Source organism: Peromyscus eremicus, chromosome 20, assembly GCF_949786415.1.
Source record: "Peromyscus eremicus chromosome 20, PerEre_H2_v1, whole genome shotgun sequence".
Taxonomy (NCBI): domain Eukaryota; kingdom Metazoa; phylum Chordata; class Mammalia; order Rodentia; family Cricetidae; genus Peromyscus; species Peromyscus eremicus.
Window position 1 is genome coordinate 24963957 of NC_081436.1, and position 16803 is coordinate 24980759.

Sequence of the window (16803 nt, forward strand, 5' to 3'; positions counted from 1 at the left end):
ATTTCATTGTGGTGGCTTGCTTACGGTTTCAAAGGCTTAGTCGGGAAGCAAGGCAGATGTGGTGCTAGAGAAGGAGCTGAGAGTTCTTACATCTTAACTCACAGGAAATAGGAAGTGGTCTGTCTCACTGGGCGTGGCTTGAGCATATAAATATGAGACCTCAAAGCCCACTTCCATAGTGACACACTTCCTCCAACAAGACCACACCTACACTAACAAGGCCACAGCTCCTAATAATGCCACTCCCTTTGGGAGCCATTTTCTTTCAAACAACTACATAATACAAATGTCAAAATGTGGTGATATATTGTGTACCCTAATAAACTTGCCTGAGGATCAGAGGACAAAGCCAGCCATTACATTAGACATAGAGGCCAGGTAGTGGTGGCACACACCCTTAATCCCAGCACTTGAGATCTTATGCCTTTGCTTGGGAAGCATACATGCCTTTAATCCCAGGAAGTAATGTGGCAGGGCAGAGAAAGGTATATAAGGCGTGAGGAAACAGGAACTCATTCTCTTTAGGCTGAGGATTTCATAGAGGTAAGAACTAGTGGCTGGCTGTTCTGCTTCTCTGATCTGTCAGCTTTCACCCTGATATCTGGCTCTGGGTTTTTATTAAAAGACCATCTAAGATTCGAACAACATCAAAAAGACAAGACACATGGAGATGAGAGTGTCGAGAGAAGGTACCTGCCTTGCTCACCTGTGTTCAACTCTTGGTCAAATGTCACTTTCTTTTAATGTGTATAGATGTTTTGCCTGCATGTATGTCCATGCATCACTTGCACGCCTGGTGTCCACAAAAGCCAGAAGAGAGCATTGGGTCCCCTAGAACTGGTGTTGCAGATGGTTGTGAGCCACCATGTGGGCACTAGGAACCAAACCTGGGTACTCAGTGCTCTAACTGCCGAGCCATCTCACCAGCCCCCAAATGTTACTTCTTAAGAGACACCTTTCCATCTACCTCAGCCCCCCTCTCACATCACATTGAACACCCCAAGGGGATGGAGCACACACCTCTCAGTTGCCAGAAGAAACCCTGATGGAGTAGGTGGAGGTCTCTCACTAGCCATGTGAACTTGAGTTAGCATATTTTGCACCTCTCTAAATTTCTTTTGGCCTTGTGTAAAGTTTATATTAAAATACTGTAATCAGTGCTAGATGTGGTAGCACATGCCTTTGAACCTAGCACTCGGGAGGCAGAGGCAGGTGGATCTCTGTGAGGAGGCAATCTTCGTCTACATAGCAAATTCTGAGCTATCCAGAGATACATAGAGACCCTGACTAAAACAGATGGATGGATGGATGGATGGATGAGAGAGAGAGAGAGAGAGAGAGAGAGAGAGAGAGAGGGAGGGAGGGAGGGAAGGAGGGAGGGAGAGAGAGAGAGAGAGAGAGAGAGAGAGAGAGGCAGTCTGATACATATCTCCTTATATTTTGGGGGTCTTGCTATGGAGCCCAGGCGGGTTTGCAGCAATCCTGCCTCAGGTTCTCAGGTATTGGGAGTTCAAGGTCAGGTTGGGCAATTCAGTGAAACCCTGTTTTAAATTTTTAAAAAATTTCTTACTGAAGCTGGGTGGTGGTGGTGGCACATTGCCTTTAATCCCAGCACTCAGGAGGCAGAGCCAGGCAGATCTCTGAGTTCTAGGAAAGGCTCCAAAGCTACACAAAGAAACCCTGTCTCAAAAAATAAACAAACAAACAAATGTTTTACTGTCAGTGAGATAGCTATTTTCCAAGAAAGTGCCTTTTCTTGGAGCCTTCTCCAACTTCACCAGCTCCTGTCTGGCATTATGATCCTCCTGCCTCAATTTCAGAGTACAGGGGTCCCAGGATGTGAGGCCACTCCTGGCTAGGAGCCAACTCTTAAAGACACATACATGACAGGACCAAAGCAGTGACAGTAAACCTCCAGGGCAGAAAGAACAGCAAGCGTAGGACCTGCTGAGGGGGGGGGGGGGGGGGTGAGAGCAGGCCACTGTGGCCAGAGTAGAGGTTGTGTACAGAATAGCGGTCACCGAAGGGAGAAGCAGCCAGGGACATCAGGCCACAGAAAGCTAGTCTACTTTATATTATGCTTCCCTAGGAAGATGCTAGTTGTGTGGGAAGACCTTTGACCATGCGGAGGAGCAACCCATCAGGGATATGAATAGATCAAGCTATGAGTGGAGATGGTGATGAGGGGAATAGCACTCAAATTAGAATACAGACAGGCTAGTCATGAATGGTGGGAAACACGAAAGAACCCTTAATGACGAGGACCCAGCAGGACCCACCAAATCCCGGGAACAAAAACTGGGAAATGGGCACCCCCCACCAATTTTCATTTTCAGCACATTTACAGGCCAAATCACCTGATGAAGTTCATCCAGGTAGCGCCCACGGTAATGACTAGAAAGTGGAATGGACTTTTGACAACCACTTATTTTACGCCTTATTAACTACTATTTCCAGTTTACATAAAAGGAAACAGTCCCAAAGATGTGAAGACTGTACAGCTAGACGTGGCTGAACCTAGAGACATGTGTCTAAGAACAGATAGATGTGTTCTCCAATAAAGGAGCCCTACTGGGAAACTAGCAAGGAAATCTAGACAGCTACGCAGACGGACCGGCTTTAAATAAAAGCTCACCCTGAGTCTCTTTCCAGGGCTCCTAATTGCCTAGCAGTCCACGGCTGCACAGGGCAGAAGCCAAGAGGTCGCACGGAATCGCACCCTCTGAATCGTAATTATCAATTAAAACGCAGACTCCGGGACTGCGGCTTGGATAGTCCCGACTCGAATATCAATCAATCCCACGCGAGTGGGAAAACCTAGATTTGCTTTGATTCGACTTTTAATTAGCGACCAGAAATCTCCGTTGAATGATGAGACTTGAGATCTTGGGGAACAAAGGTTCGAGCCCGGGCGGCCACCCCGAAGTTCTATCAGCCCGGGACCACGCAGGTCACTTGCCACCCCTCACCCTGCGTGGGTGCCCCCAGGTAACCAGCACAGGGAACGCGCGGGGGCCCCCCACCCCCCACCCTCCAGGGGAAGTTCAACCCGACCGACACCCAGACTGGAGGCGGCGACAGCCGCGAGGGACTGTGGGAGGCAGAAGGGTCGAGGCGGCCGCGAAGCATTGTGGGACACCGCGGGGCTGGCTCCTTCCCGCTCCCCGCCCCAGCTTCCCTCGCACCGCGTTTCACTCCTGAACCGCTCGGGGCGTCCCCAGATGCCGCTGACGTAATCACCCACACCCACCCACCCACCCACCCACCCACCCACCCACCCACCCACACACACACACACACACACACACACACACACTCGTGTCTGGCCCGCTCGGGGCGTCCCCAGATGCCGCTGACGTAATCACCCACACCCACCCACCCACCCACCCACCCACCCACCCACCCACCCACCCACACACACACACACACACACACACTCGTGTCTGGCGTCTCAGAAGCCAAGAGCCGTGACAGACTTCCGGTTGTGTCTTCGCTTTACGGCTCGACGTTTTTCCGCTGACTAAGAAGGAAGTGGCGGGGCCGTTTTTACGACAGCGCTGGTCGCGCTTTGCGGCGCCGGCCTCTGCGCGCGCGCCTTTCCTCCTGGTCTTGGGTCCCGGGAGTACTGAGCGTATCGCGGTCTCTTACCCACGCCATCTGTCGCCATCCGGGCCTGCGGAGCCCCTTGCAGGTGAGCGGCTTGCTTCGTAGAGCCCTGCGGACCTCGCGAGCCGGCCTGGGGGGGAAGGGGGGGCTCCCGGAAGAGCCTTCCTTTACGTCCCCTCCTGTCGTCGCTGCTCCTCCGCTGGGCGGGGCGGGAGTCGGCCTGCGGTGGTCCCCAGGCGCGACCCCGTTAGTGCAGGACACCGGACGCGGTGTGTGGATCCCTCACCCGATGCTGGCACGGCCGTGGGGGCCGTGTATCTATCCCGCTCTGGGCGTTTTGAACGATTTCCTTCCCTGCTCCGAAATGGAAGACTGGGAGGTTCCACTGTGGCCTGAAACCGAGCCCCGGGAGTTCATGGCTCCGTCTGTAGTGTCCACGGTGACAGTGGCCAACACAGCTGTCGCTTCGTCTTAAGTTTAACCCTGCCAGTTACTTTCTGGTTCACATGTGCAGAAGCCAGAGGACTCCAAACCCCTGCCCATCCAGGGAGGTGATGGTGAACTATCTGGAACTTGTGACCACTAAAATTTTTAGAGTTGCTTTTGAGACAGTGTTGTGGGTATGGCTTACAGCCCCAGACTGTCAGGCTGCCACCTGACTGCAGTATAGCCGAAGAAGGCCAGGCTTAGGCAGATAACCGTGGAAAGTGTTTTAGAGATGGTGGGCGGAGGGACTGCTTCAGTTAGAGCCAACTTTGTTTCTCAAAGGTGGTGATATGAGGGAGCAGTGGTTCGAAACTCCCTAGCACAGAACCGACACGCGCTGGGGCTCTTCTGTCATGTGAACTGATCGAAGGCCACCACCCTCCCCCATGTCCTCTTCCTAGAGCTTAGGATAAGTTCACATATGGGCATGAAGCTCCCAAGTTTATTCCTTGTGGCTGTCAACCTAAATATCTTCAGCTTCCCTGTTTTCAGAGCAAGGAGGAGAGATTACTAGACTCTCTCTGGACATGGTCAGACTTTTTTTTTTTTTTTTTTTTTTTTTCGAGACAGGGTTTCTCTGTGTAGCCCTGGCTGTCCTGGAACTCACTTTGTAGACCAGGCTGGCCTCAAACGCACAGAGAGCCGCACCACCACCACCTGGCTATGTCAGACAGGTGGTTGATGTTTTTGGTTTTTGGTTGGTTGGTTGGTTTTTAAATCATCCAACATTGTAACTTTTATTTCGCTGTACCTTTATATTTTTACCTGGGAAATGGGGGCAGAACTGGCCTCTGCCCCACAGGATCGATAGAAGGGTCTGATGAGATGGAGTGCTGTAAGAAGTGAGCACGGTGCCCCAGTGCGCGCGCGCGTGTGTGTGTGTGTGTGTGTGTGTGTGTGTGTGTGTGTGTGTGTGCGTGCGCGCGCGTGCAGCCGTCTCGCCGGCCCTTCCCCTGCTGGTTTTGCTCTGAGGTTTACGGTGGCCTTGGTCACCGAGCAGTGCGTTTGCCTGGCTGCAACACACTGTGCAGGATTTGTGCTGATGGGAAATTGGAAGAAACAGAAAGTTGAATTCCAGGATCTGCTCAAGGCCCTTGGAAATGTTTGTTTTTAGTCCTTTATTTTTTTAATTTTGTTGCTGTGCGTGTGTGAGTATGTGATGTGAGTGCCAGCACATGCATGCCATGGCATTCACCTAGAGGGCAGAGGAGCACATTTGGGAATCAGTTCTCTCCTTCCACTTCCAAGGGCCTTTAAAGCGCTCTGTGCTGGTGTGTTTGTGTATCTGAGTGGTGATTGTGTGGTATGGTAACTAATAAGACTTTGACGATGGTCCAGTGGTACAGGCTGTTCTTTATTTTAGAGCCTGGGGCTTAGAGAAGTTGGGTGCTGAGTGCTTCAGTGAAGGTGTTTTTGAGGGAACTCATCATACCTTTACCATATTTCATGAATCTGAATCACCTTTATCTTATGTTATACTGAGAAAGAAAAGATGGGACACCCCATCAAGTATAAGGCACAGCCTCATTTCAAAGATACTCACCAAAAAAGAACATGTCCTAGAGTTAATGAAACACAAGAAAATGTCGCTGCTGTGGGCCCTGTTCTGAGTTTCAAGTGTTCTTAGAGCAGTTAGAAGGAAGCCCTGTCCAGGCTGCTCCAGAGCCACAGCTCTGCTTTGTGTACACCTCTGTAGTGCAGCTCCAGTGGAGGTCGGGGCTTGGGACTTAGTGGCCTTTCTGCATAAAACCGCTCACGGTGCTTGTTTTTTAAGGTTTTAGAAGATGGCGAAGTTCATGACACCTGTGATTCAGGACAACCCCTCGGGCTGGGGTCCCTGTGCCGTTCCTGAGCAGTTTCGGGATATGCCCTACCAGCCGTTCAGCAAAGGAGATCGGCTGGGGAAGGTACTGGGTCCCTTCAGCTGGGCCAGCTGCTCACAGCTGCCCATTTCCTTCTTACTCTTCATGACTGTACTTCCTTCGGGGCCACCAGCTGAGGAAGGCCTTGACTGTGGAATGAGTCAGAGGCGGAGTCATGTGCAGAAGCATCAGAGGCGATGCTGATGCCTTTCTCGCACCGTCTCCCTTATATCTGGGGTTTCTGGGTCAGCAGAAGCTGCTCGCCTGACCTGTTCTCTTCCTTGTCTTCATTGCACCTAACAGGTTGCAGACTGGACGGGGGCCACGTACCAGGACAAGAGGTACACCAGTAAGTGTTCCTTGGTGGGCTACCCACAGCTGGGCCTTGGGAAGACTGTTGCTTTGTTCAATAAGCTCCACACAACAGCTTTTTAGAAAGGAAATCATAGTTATTGGGGATCTGTTCTGGAGTGTGTGCACTAACTAACCATGGTTTGGGAAATAGTCCCAGGAGTTCAAAGTTAGCTATTGTGGGGTGACAGCCAGGCTCCTCTAAAAATATGTTGAGTGTGCTGCCATTTGCGTTCCGTTGCTTGGGACCTACTGAAGCCACCAGTTGGTGGACTCTAGGCTTTGGGCTCTGGTTTTAAGGTTCTGGGAAGGGAAAGCGCTTTTCTTGGTGCCAGTTAGATGGTTAGAAGTGGCTGCCTGGAATACTAAGTTAAGGTGGCCGAGGTGAGAAAGGAAGTCTGTCGTGGTCGATGGCAGTGTCCATGGCTCCGGTGACTCTTACTTGACCAGGCAGAGGTGAAGTGGTTGGCTTGAGATTCATGGGCTCTCTTGGTAAGTTCTTTAGACTCAAGCTCTTAAAACTTAAATGTGTGTGTGAATCACCTGGGATCGTGTTTAAATACAGGTTCCCATCTGTCAGGTCTAGGCAGGGCAGTGAGTCTGCATACCTCACGAGCTTGTGGTCCTAAAAAGTGCTGCAGGTCCCAGAACCACACTTCAGAGATCAGGGCTCAAGGCTGTCGTGCACATGAGCAGTCTGTAGGGAGCACTTAGCTCACTCACTGTCACCTCTGCCTGCAGACAAGTACTCCTCTCAGTTCGGTGGGGGAAGTCAGTATGCATATTTCCATGAGGAGGACGAGACGAGCTTCCAGCTGGTGGACACGGCACGCACACAGAAGACTGCCTACCAGCGGAACCGGATGAGATTCGCACAGGTAGGCCTGAGCGCCTTGGAGCTCTTACTGTTGAGAATTTCTGCGCTTAGCAACCATCTTGGGAGCACTGATGAGACAGGAGAAGCTTGCAGGCCACTGGCCAATCCCACGTAGCAGTTCATTAACTAGTTGTATCGGAATACCTTGTCCAAGGATATGTTGGAGGGATTTAGATTTCTGTTCACGGTAGGTCAGACATCCTAAACCTGTGCTGGGAACCTATTTCCTCACTTAATTGCAGCATGTAGGCTTTATTAACGAGGTGGCTTGGTTGGGTGCTACATAAAGATGCAGCCTTAGCAACTCCAGTAAAACTAGTAAGCCCACATTGGTGGAAAGAGTCCAAGCGAACCCAAGTGCTTCTGCCCTTACTCAAGTACTGTAGGTGCTGTAGAGTAAAAGGACAGGGACGTGAAACTTGGGGCTTCACACCCTAAACCTTCTCTCAAGATAGCAGTAAGCTATGACTCTTAAGAGGTTATCATGAGTTTCTTCCTGCTTCTCAGCGGAACCTCCGCAGAGACAAAGATCGCCGGAACATGGTGCAGTTCAACCTTCAGACGCTGCCCAAGAGTGCCAAGCAGAAAGAGAGGTGAGCATCCCTTCCTGCCAGGTCAGAGTTGTGTTCCCACATGGGCTGTATTCAGAAATGATGGAGCCAGAGCAGGGACTGGCTGTCTTTCACTATTGCAAAAGAAACCAAAACCTCCGTAGCCTGTTGCTGTCCGAGACTGGGTCATGGTGCCTGGTGGGAAGTAACTGAGGGAGGCATTTATGCTGTAACAAATCAACAACGGGTAGAATTGAAGTGGCCTCTGTAGCTTCTGGGTGCCTGGTTCCAGGCAGCACCATGTACACTGTATCCTATGGGTCCTTGGGGCTGAGCACAGCAGCCACCACACCCTAGCCAGGATTGCCAGTAACTGTGGGCTAAATGCACCCTACAGTTGGTTCTGGGGGGTAGTGTGCCTCTGCTCTCATCCCCAATGTATGCCAACATGGTCTCTTCATCGCTGAGCCACCATTTTCTATCCTGGTAGCAGCAGGAAGGACACTGTGATTCAGCTAGAAGGAGCTACTGAAAGCACAGCATTTTGTCTGTCTGTCTTTGCAGAGAACGAATTCGCTTGCAGAAAAAATTCCAGAAGCAATTTGGAGTGAGGCAGAAATGGGACCAGAAGTCACAGGTAGTGTGTTCACACCAGAATTCCATTGGGAATTGGGTGGGTTTGTTTTCTTTTTGTCCTTCAAGATAGGAGCCATACAATGCAGTTGTGTGGTCTCCAGTGTGCTCAGTTACTGCAGGCAGCTTTCGACCTGCATCACTCTTACAAAGAAACCTTGTGCCCTTAGGCGTGGCCTGTCCTCCCCACTCCTAGCCAACACTGCTCTTGCCGTCTCTGGATTTCCCGATGTGTGCGTTTCATGTAAATGGAATCATAAGCTGTGCCCTTTATTTAGTGCAGCATTTTTTTTTTGAGATTTATTTATTTATTATTATGTATACAGCATGTATGACTGCAGGCCAGAAGAGGGCACCAGATCTCATTACAGATGGTTGTGAGCCACCATGTGGTTGCTGGGAATTGAACTCAGGACCTCTGGAAGAGCAGTCAGTGCTCTTAACCTCTGAGCCATCTCTCCAGCCCCTAGTGCGGCATTTTTAAGGTCTGTCTCCTGTCACAGTCTTTATTAGTACAGTCTTTTCATTTTTCCTTCATACTGTTAAGGGTTGATTCCAGGCACCCTCAAAGAGACCAAGATTTGTGGGTGCTGACTTTGTTTTGCATAAAATGGTGTAACAGTGCATATATCTTATGTGCATCCCCTCAGGGACTTTAACTCACCTCTGGGTTATTTATACGTGTTGATCTCACGTGATCCTCCTTCCTCGGCTACCCAGTAGTTAGGATTTTCAGCATGCAGGACTTTCAGCATGCTGAGCACCCGGAATATTTTCAGTTCACACATGACTCTGGAATAGAGAACCCATGGGTATAAAACCTGCAGATATGGAGAACTAACTGTACTTACTCCATATTGCCAAGTAGCATTTCTTTGTATGGACTGCCACATTGCTTTCAGTCATTCACCTTTCCACTTTGGCACTGTTAGGAATAACGCTAACACGTTGTAGGAGCTGTGAGAATAGCAGACAGGAGCGACAGTGGAGTCTGGGCTAGGAGTATAGCCCAGCAGTGCAGTGGCTGCCTTGCATGCCCAAAAACTTGGGTTCGATCCCCATTGCCACAAGGAGAGGGAATGATGTGAAAGTTACACTTTGGTGAATTTAATGCTTGTTGTGTCAAAAACTATGTAGTTGATACCCTGAGAGGTCCGTGTTGAGTCCCTGATCCCTTCCATGAGCTTCTACAGATACCTTCTTAAAAAACAGCCAGGACTACACGTACCTTTAATCCCAGTACTTGGGAGGCAGAGGCAGGCGAATCTCCCAGGGCTACACAGAGAAACCCTGTCTCTCAAAAAACAACAACAAAACAAAAAACCAGCCAGGACCATAATGATTAAATAAAGGCCTTCCTGTGTTGACCTCTTTTACTTCCTTGTGTGGGTATGAGTATCTTCCCTGTGTTCTCTCTACAGAAACCCCGAGACTCTTCGGTTGAAGTCCGCAGTGACTGGGAGGTGAAGGAGGAGATGGACTTCCCTCAGCTAATGAAGATGCGCTACTTGGAAGTGTCAGAGCCTCAAGACATGTGAGTAGCTTCTTCACTGCTGCCCACACACTCAGGCATGTGGACCAGCTGGGATCGAGGTCTCCTTAGGCCCTAGCAACTCCAGATTTGAAGCCACTCAGGGTACTGCATAAGACTAGTGGGTATGATTTTGAAAAAGCAAGACCCACAAGAAAATGCATCAAGTTTACTGAAAGTTCCAGTTTGTTTCCACTCTTGGTATCTGCACAGAAGCACAGTAGGTCAGTCTCTAAGCTCTTTGGGCAGAAGAGGCATGACAGATATTCAGGAGACTGTTTTGTGCACCCTCAGACACAGAACGGGTGTGGAGCTAAGGCAGTGGCCAAGGTGCCTCTGTTATGGGCTCTTCCCAGAGGAGGGTAGCTGGGGGAGGCGTGTTTCCCTGTGGGAGCTAAGAGGACAGGAAACAGCTGGAGTGAGGATTTATCTCCTTTCCAAGGAGATTAATTCCATCTCTTTCATACAGACTAGACTTCTGGGTGATGTTTCTTTCTGAGACAGGGCGCTTATTGTAGCTGAGTCTTTTTTGGTTTTTCGATTCAGGGTTTCTCTGTGTAGCTTTGCGCCTTTCCTGGGACTCACTTCGTAGTCCAGGCTGGCCTCGAACTCACAGAGATCCGCCTGGCTCTGCCTCCCGAGTGCTGGGATTAAAGGCATGCGCCACCACCGCCCGTGTAGCTGAGTCTTAACTCAAATTTGTCATCCTCCTGCCTCTGCCTCTCTAGTGCTGAGATTATAGGTGTGCACCCTGTGCCCAGTAGATGAGACTTCTGATTCCATGGCATAAAAGAGCAGTGGGGAGGATCTCTGATTTTCCCTCTCCCCTCAGCGAGTGTTGTGGCGCCCTGGAGTACTATGACAAAGCCTTTGACCGCATCACCACTCGGAGTGAGAAGCCTCTGCGGAGCATCAAGCGCATCTTCCACACGGTCACCACCACAGACGACCCTGTCATCCGGAAGGTGTGCACCCTCGGCCCACTTTAGGGATGTTGCTGAGGCCCCAGAAAGAATGGGGTGTGAGATGTGCAGGCATCCCTCAGTAGTCAGGGGGGTGATTCAGGACCACCCCGTGGATATCAAAACTCATGGGTGCTTCGGTAAGAATGATGTTGCTTACCTGTCAGTCCTGGCAATCTTCCGTGTTTCACATCATTCTGGATTGCTCACAACACCTAAGACACTGGATACTACTACATAAGCAGTTGTAATATTGTTGTTGGGGAACCTGACAGAGAGGGTGTACATGTTGAGTAGGCACAATCTTCCTTCCCCCTACACACACACACACACACATATTTGGTGGATTTACTGGGAAGACCTCACAGAAACAGCTGACTGTGTGTGCGTGGTCCAGCCCTTGGATAAGGTTATTCTGTGTCAGACTTAGAATTTGATGGAAGTGGAGGCTCGTTGCTGGGTAGACTTAAATGTGCTGAGCAGAGGCTTGCTCAGCCCCCAGCTCTGCCAGGCAGACTTCATTACACTGGAGCCTTAGCTTTCTCACCTGCAAGACAGGGATGAGCAGAGCATGGCGTGTGCCTCCACCACAGCCCAGCAGTGACTGAGCAGCCACACCAGCCAGTTTGCTGCAGCCTTCTCGGGTGACTAAGGGAGTCCTTTCCCTTCCTGGTGACCTCAGCACTCTCACTTCACTCTCTCTCTTCCTCCCTTCTTGCAGCTGGCAAAAACACAGGGCAATGTGTTTGCCACCGACGCCATCCTGGCCACACTGATGAGCTGCACCCGCTCCGTGTACTCCTGGGACATTGTTGTGCAGAGAGTCGGGTCTAAACTCTTCTTTGACAAGAGGGACAACTCTGACTTTGGTAAGCAGCCTGTCTCATAGGTATTGTTGGTTCCAAATAATTGCTTAGTCCTGAGAATGGGTCATGTATGAACCCCTCCCAGCCTCCTGGAGTCCAAGGGCAGTGCTTCCCTGCTTCATCTCTGAGTCCTCACACCACTGCTGTGGCTGTGTGTGGTTCACTTGCACAGGACTGGCTTTTTAAAGGAAAATACGTATGCGTGTATTTTATGACACACACATATATCCACACATTAATGAATCACTCGCAAACTGCGTATGAAAACAAAGCCGTCTGATTCTGTTTGAGTCTTGAGCCTCATTTGTTAAAATGCCAACAGAGACACATTCTCTTGAGGAATCCAGAAAGAATGAGAAGGAATGGCTTTCTTACTATGTGACTGGTGGTGTTAGGTCAGACGGAAGATTATCCAAGAGCCACCCACCCTGTCGGCAGCATACAGTTCTTTGGAGATGAGCCCATGTGGTCTAGGTCTCCATCCCTGTGCTGCTTTGTACACTGCCAGTGGCTCGTGGCTGCGTGAGCAGGTGACCGTCCATGCCTGGGCTTTTACAGATCTCCTGACTGTGAGTGAGACAGCCAATGAGCCCCCTCAAGACGAAGGCAATTCCTTCAACTCACCCCGCAACCTGGCCATGGAGGCCACCTACATCAACCACAACTTCTCCCAGCAGTGCCTAAGAATGGTGAGACACAGGAGAGGGTGCCCCCAACCTGCTGTGTAGATGGTTTAGGAGGCTGCTGCTGAGTCTCTGCTTTGCACTAGACTCGGGGGAGGTTGGCCAGGCATGGCCTCTCCTGGCAGCCCAGGATCCAAGCCACGATCAGGTCTGTGAGCTTGGGCACATTTCCTGTGAGTCACAGTGTCAGTGCTTGTCTCACACAGATGAGCTGTGGAGGTGCCTTTGGCCACAGTGCCTTTTTTTGCCTTGAGGATGTGATATTGGACATTGTCCACCTTTTACCATGAAGGAGGGGTATGAAGGGCATTACTGTCCTGTTAGTTTCGCAGTCCGCCACCTGGGTGAAGAGGGAAGCGGGGAGCGGTGCTCACGGCATGTGTTGGTTTAGTCCTCAGTACAAGTGAGCCAGGCCCTCCGGGACGCACAGCAGTGCTGGGTCTGCTGACTTGAAGGCACAGCAGCTCCTGAAAGCTTTGTCCCTCCTGCAGGGGAGAGAAAGATACAATTTCCCCAACCCTAACCCGTTTGTGGAGGATGACATGGACAAGAATGAGATCGCCTCTGTTGCTTACCGGTATGTCAGCTCTGACGGGGTGTGGCCAGACTGGAGCACAGGCCCTGTCCTCTGCTCTCTGGGATGGTCCATCCAGAGCGGCAGATCTTCTAGAACATGAATCTTGCCTTCCTTGTAGCTACCGAAGGTGGAAACTAGGAGATGACATTGACCTTATTGTCCGCTGTGAGCATGATGGTGTCATGACTGGAGCCAACGGGGAAGTGTCCTTCATCAACATCAAAACGCTCAACGAGTGGGACTCCAGGGTGAGGCACCACCGCAGCTGTGTCCCTGTTGTGTGTGCTGGGTGGGCTGGAGTAAGCTGACCGTCCTTTAAGTGCTCACAGAGCCATGGGGTGCTGGTTAGGGTACATGGATATCTTGAGTTTCTTCATCCACTTAAGTCCCTGCTGACAGAACAGTCTACGTTAAGGTTTCTGCCTTTGACACCTTCTGTCTTCAGGTACTTTGTCTATTCATTCTGGCTACCCATTGGCTCCAGCTCTCTACACATCTCATCTTGACCATATCTTGTCTTGGGAAGCCTGGTCACTCTCTGGCCTCTTTCTGTACTCAGCCTCACTGCCACCTTGTGATCCCTTTGTCCAGCTCCATCATCACTAACCTCAAGACTCTAAGATGGCAGTTCTCAACCTGTGGGTCATGACTCATTTGAGAGGCCACATATCAGATATCTACATTACAATTCGCAACAGTAGTGAAATTAGAGCTATGAAGTAGCAGTGAAATAGTTTTAGGGTTGGGGTCACCACAGCAGGAGGAACTGTGTTAAAAGGTCACAGCTTTAGGAAAGTTGAGATCCACTGTTCTGAGAGCTGGAGAAAACAGTGCGGCACACTCTCTCTCCTCTTTCCATTGTTACCAGTGGACAGTCCACCAGGAGAGGCAGGTCCAGTGTCATTTTTTTCCCCCTGACTTTCTGTGTGGCAGTCTGTTGAAGTGAAGGGCAGGGCTGTTGGCTCTGCACAGGATAAAGAATGCTGGTAAGAATGATTCTGGGGCCCAGCCAGCTGGTGATGATTAGCTTGCCATCCAAATGTGGCTCAGAGAGCCCTTATCTTCTGGGGCCAGTGGCCTTTTAGACTTCTACTGTGGCGTCTGCCTTCCCTGGTGTTTGTGCTGTTCTGAAATCACACATCCCTGCCCCACTCACAGGTGAGATTGACCCCAGTGGAGCCTTAGGGTAACCTCCATGCGGCTCTTGTCCCAGAGTATCTTATACTTCACAAACACATAAAAAGAAATTTACTGGCCCAAAACAGTACCTACAGCTGGATTTGGTGGGCAGACATCCAGCATGTTGTAGTTTCATGCTCTGTTGAGGTGTCGTGGGTGGCAATGACTGTCCCTGGAACTCAGTGTGTTCCAGAAGAATGCTGGAAGCTCGTTCAGGGTGTTCAGAAGTCAGGTCCTTGCAGTGATGGAGCTGAGGCCCCTGTTCTTGTCAGCACTCAGGTACTCCTTCCCCAGAGTCCATTATCGTATTACTCCATTCCTGGGTCTGCTCAGGCACTCTTTGTTCCTCGGGCCTGTCATTTGGCATCTAACTTCTGTCCAGTCTATAGTCAGTTTGTCTCTGCCTGTGATTGTCCCCAGGATGGTGGCAGGGCTCTTCAGTATCATGGCACTCTGTAGGTGCTAACAGCAGGTTTTCAAGTTTTAAGGGAAACAGAATCTGTCAGATACTCATTTTGGAATGGACCAAGAAAGTTTGGTGGGGATTTCCCTGCCCTATGACCTTGGGACTGCCCACATCTGTAAGTCCGCTTATGAAACATCAGGTGCTGGGCTCCTGCCCTCAGCGCCCCCCCCCCCCATGGCTTGCCCACCTGCCCCTCAGATTCCAATCTTCCTTTTCTGTGTGTTCACCTTGGCACAGTGAAGCCCCTTTTCACTACACAGCACCCTGGTCACTGAGTTTTACATGTCCATCATCGCCATCTGGTTGAGTGGCTACATACAGAGATGGCCATGTCTTTATATCTGGGATGGTAATCGGTCTTCCCGACTCGGGCCTACTCTCACGTCTTGGTGGGCCCCTGTCTTCGGGAGGCCCTGGGGCCTGGGGTGGGTGTGCCCTCACCTGGTGACCGGCTTTCCCTCTGCAGCACTGTAACGGCGTTGACTGGCGGCAGAAGTTGGACTCTCAGCGAGGGGCTGTCATCGCCACTGAGCTGAAGAACAACAGCTACAAGCTGGCCCGGTGGACCTGCTGTGCTTTGCTGGCTGGATCTGAGTACTTGAAGCTCGGGTGAGACTGGTGTGGGTGCCGGGGCAGGCCTGGGACAAAGGCTGCTCGCCCCCTTTGCTTGAGGAGAGCAGCAGACCTGGCATTACCAAGGGACTGCATTGGACCCCGGGCATTGCCATCTCTGTACGGCCCTGTATGACCACCATCGTCCTCCCCCACAGGTATGTGTCCCGGTACCACGTAAAGGACTCCTCACGCCATGTCATCCTGGGCACCCAGCAGTTTAAGCCCAATGAGTTTGCCAGCCAGATCAACCTGAGTGTAGAAAACGCTTGGGGCATCCTGCGCTGCGTCATTGACATCTGCATGAAGCTGGAGGAGGGCAAGTACCTCATCCTCAAGGACCCCAACAAGCAGGTCATCCGAGTCTACAGCTTGCCTGATGGCACCTTCAGCTCCGAGGAGGATGAAGAGGATGAGGAGGAAGAAGAGGAGGAGGAGGAAGGTGGGCAGAGTGGGCCTCTGAAGCCTGCGTGGTCTGAGGGCTGGTGAGGGAACCAGGCTGGTGCTGTGGACACTTAGCTTCCTGGCACTTCCTGTGGGTTGGCACTGCCAGTCACCTAAGGAGACTAGGGAAAGCATCTAGAGAAGGCCCTGGGCAGCTGTTGAGAGGAAGCAAGGCCATGTGGATCATGACCGGAAAGCCTCACTGGTGGCTACAGACAGTTGCTCAGCCCTAGAAGGGTCAGGAGGGCTCAGCAAAGAGGAGGCCTTCAGCAGTCCGGTTCCTCAGAGGGGAAAGATGCGTTGCATCACGTGGTGAGGCTCACTTCTCTTGATGTTTTTTCTTTCAGAGGAAGAAACTTAAATGAGTCGGTTTGATGCCCACGTGTGTTCACCCGCCGTGCTTGGGCAGCGTGTGTGTGGCTCCTACTCTGGCAGATGGAATAAAGTTTAAGTCCGTTTGGTTTCTTTCCTTCGTCCTGTGTTTCCCTTGTGATCCGCAGCCCTTCCTTCTCCCAGCAGTTCCTGTAGCCTTCTGGCTGCCGTTCAGGGTTCCATCACTGCTGGAGCACTGTGAGAACTGCGTTCCCTGTAGAGGATGAGGCCTCGGGTGTTGCTTTCAGAACCCCATGACATGCCCCTTTCATGCAGTTTGAGGTGCCTTATGGAGGGAGCCCCCACAAGGAGTCCTCCAGCCCTAGCATGACCCAGCTGGTGTCTTCAAAGTTTACTGTCTCCAGGAGCAGGGTGTGGTGGGGTGGTGGCCCTTCTTGAAGAAGACAGCTTCAGAGTCTACTGGGTGGTGACGCTAATGATTTCTGAGGTTGGCTTGGGCTGGAGAAAGAGTCTCCAGCCAGTCTGCACAAAGCAGTGTGTCACATGAGAACTGCATGTGTTTAAAGGCAGTGTAGGCTTCTCTGTGAGTAATTGTCCCACCTGGGTAATCGCCCCAAGCTTTCCATAAATGCCTCACCTGCCCCTTCAGAACTGGAATGTGGGTGGAAGCAGAGCTATGTAGATAAAGGAACAGGTTCAGGATTGGGATTGCCTTCCTGAATTTGCAGGTTACATCAACATAACTGACCTTCAAGAATCCAGCAAAGGATGCTGGGTTGTCACC

At 51.1% G+C, this 16803-nt stretch overlaps 1 protein-coding gene and 1 long non-coding RNA gene across 4 annotated transcripts in view; one reads left to right on the forward strand and one right to left on the reverse strand.

Moving 5' to 3' along the window:
• Eif3d (eukaryotic translation initiation factor 3 subunit D) overlaps window positions 1–16143 on the forward strand; it is an 18359-nt gene extending 2216 nt beyond the window's left edge. The window contains exons 1-15 of one of the 3 annotated variants that reach the window (XM_059247083.1): window positions 3562–3691; window positions 5867–5999; window positions 6258–6303; window positions 7047–7183; window positions 7690–7775; window positions 8298–8370; window positions 9788–9900; window positions 10730–10862; window positions 11581–11728; window positions 12284–12414; window positions 12900–12985; window positions 13104–13233; window positions 15097–15239; window positions 15401–15684; window positions 16034–16143. In XM_059247083.1, coding sequence (XP_059103066.1) covers window positions 5877–5999; window positions 6258–6303; window positions 7047–7183; window positions 7690–7775; window positions 8298–8370; window positions 9788–9900; window positions 10730–10862; window positions 11581–11728; window positions 12284–12414; window positions 12900–12985; window positions 13104–13233; window positions 15097–15239; window positions 15401–15684; window positions 16034–16047 — 1647 coding nt within the window. In that variant the 5' untranslated portion in view covers window positions 3562–3691; window positions 5867–5876 and the 3' untranslated portion in view covers window positions 16048–16143. Of the gene's footprint in view, window positions 1–3561; window positions 3692–3759; window positions 3876–5866; window positions 6000–6257; window positions 6304–7046; window positions 7184–7689; window positions 7776–8297; window positions 8371–9787; window positions 9901–10729; window positions 10863–11580; window positions 11729–12283; window positions 12415–12899; window positions 12986–13103; window positions 13234–15096; window positions 15240–15400; window positions 15685–16033 lie in introns of those variants that run through there. The other 2 variants (XM_059247084.1, XM_059247085.1) reach the window with 2 other exon arrangements.
• On the reverse strand, window positions 8834–11127 carry LOC131896460 (uncharacterized). Its single transcript, XR_009375450.1, has 2 exons — window positions 11020–11127; window positions 8834–9158 (listed from the first exon to the last, which is right to left on the reverse strand). It is a non-coding gene; the product is annotated as an uncharacterized LOC131896460 (long non-coding RNA).
• Window positions 16144–16803: the final 660 nt, after the last annotated feature.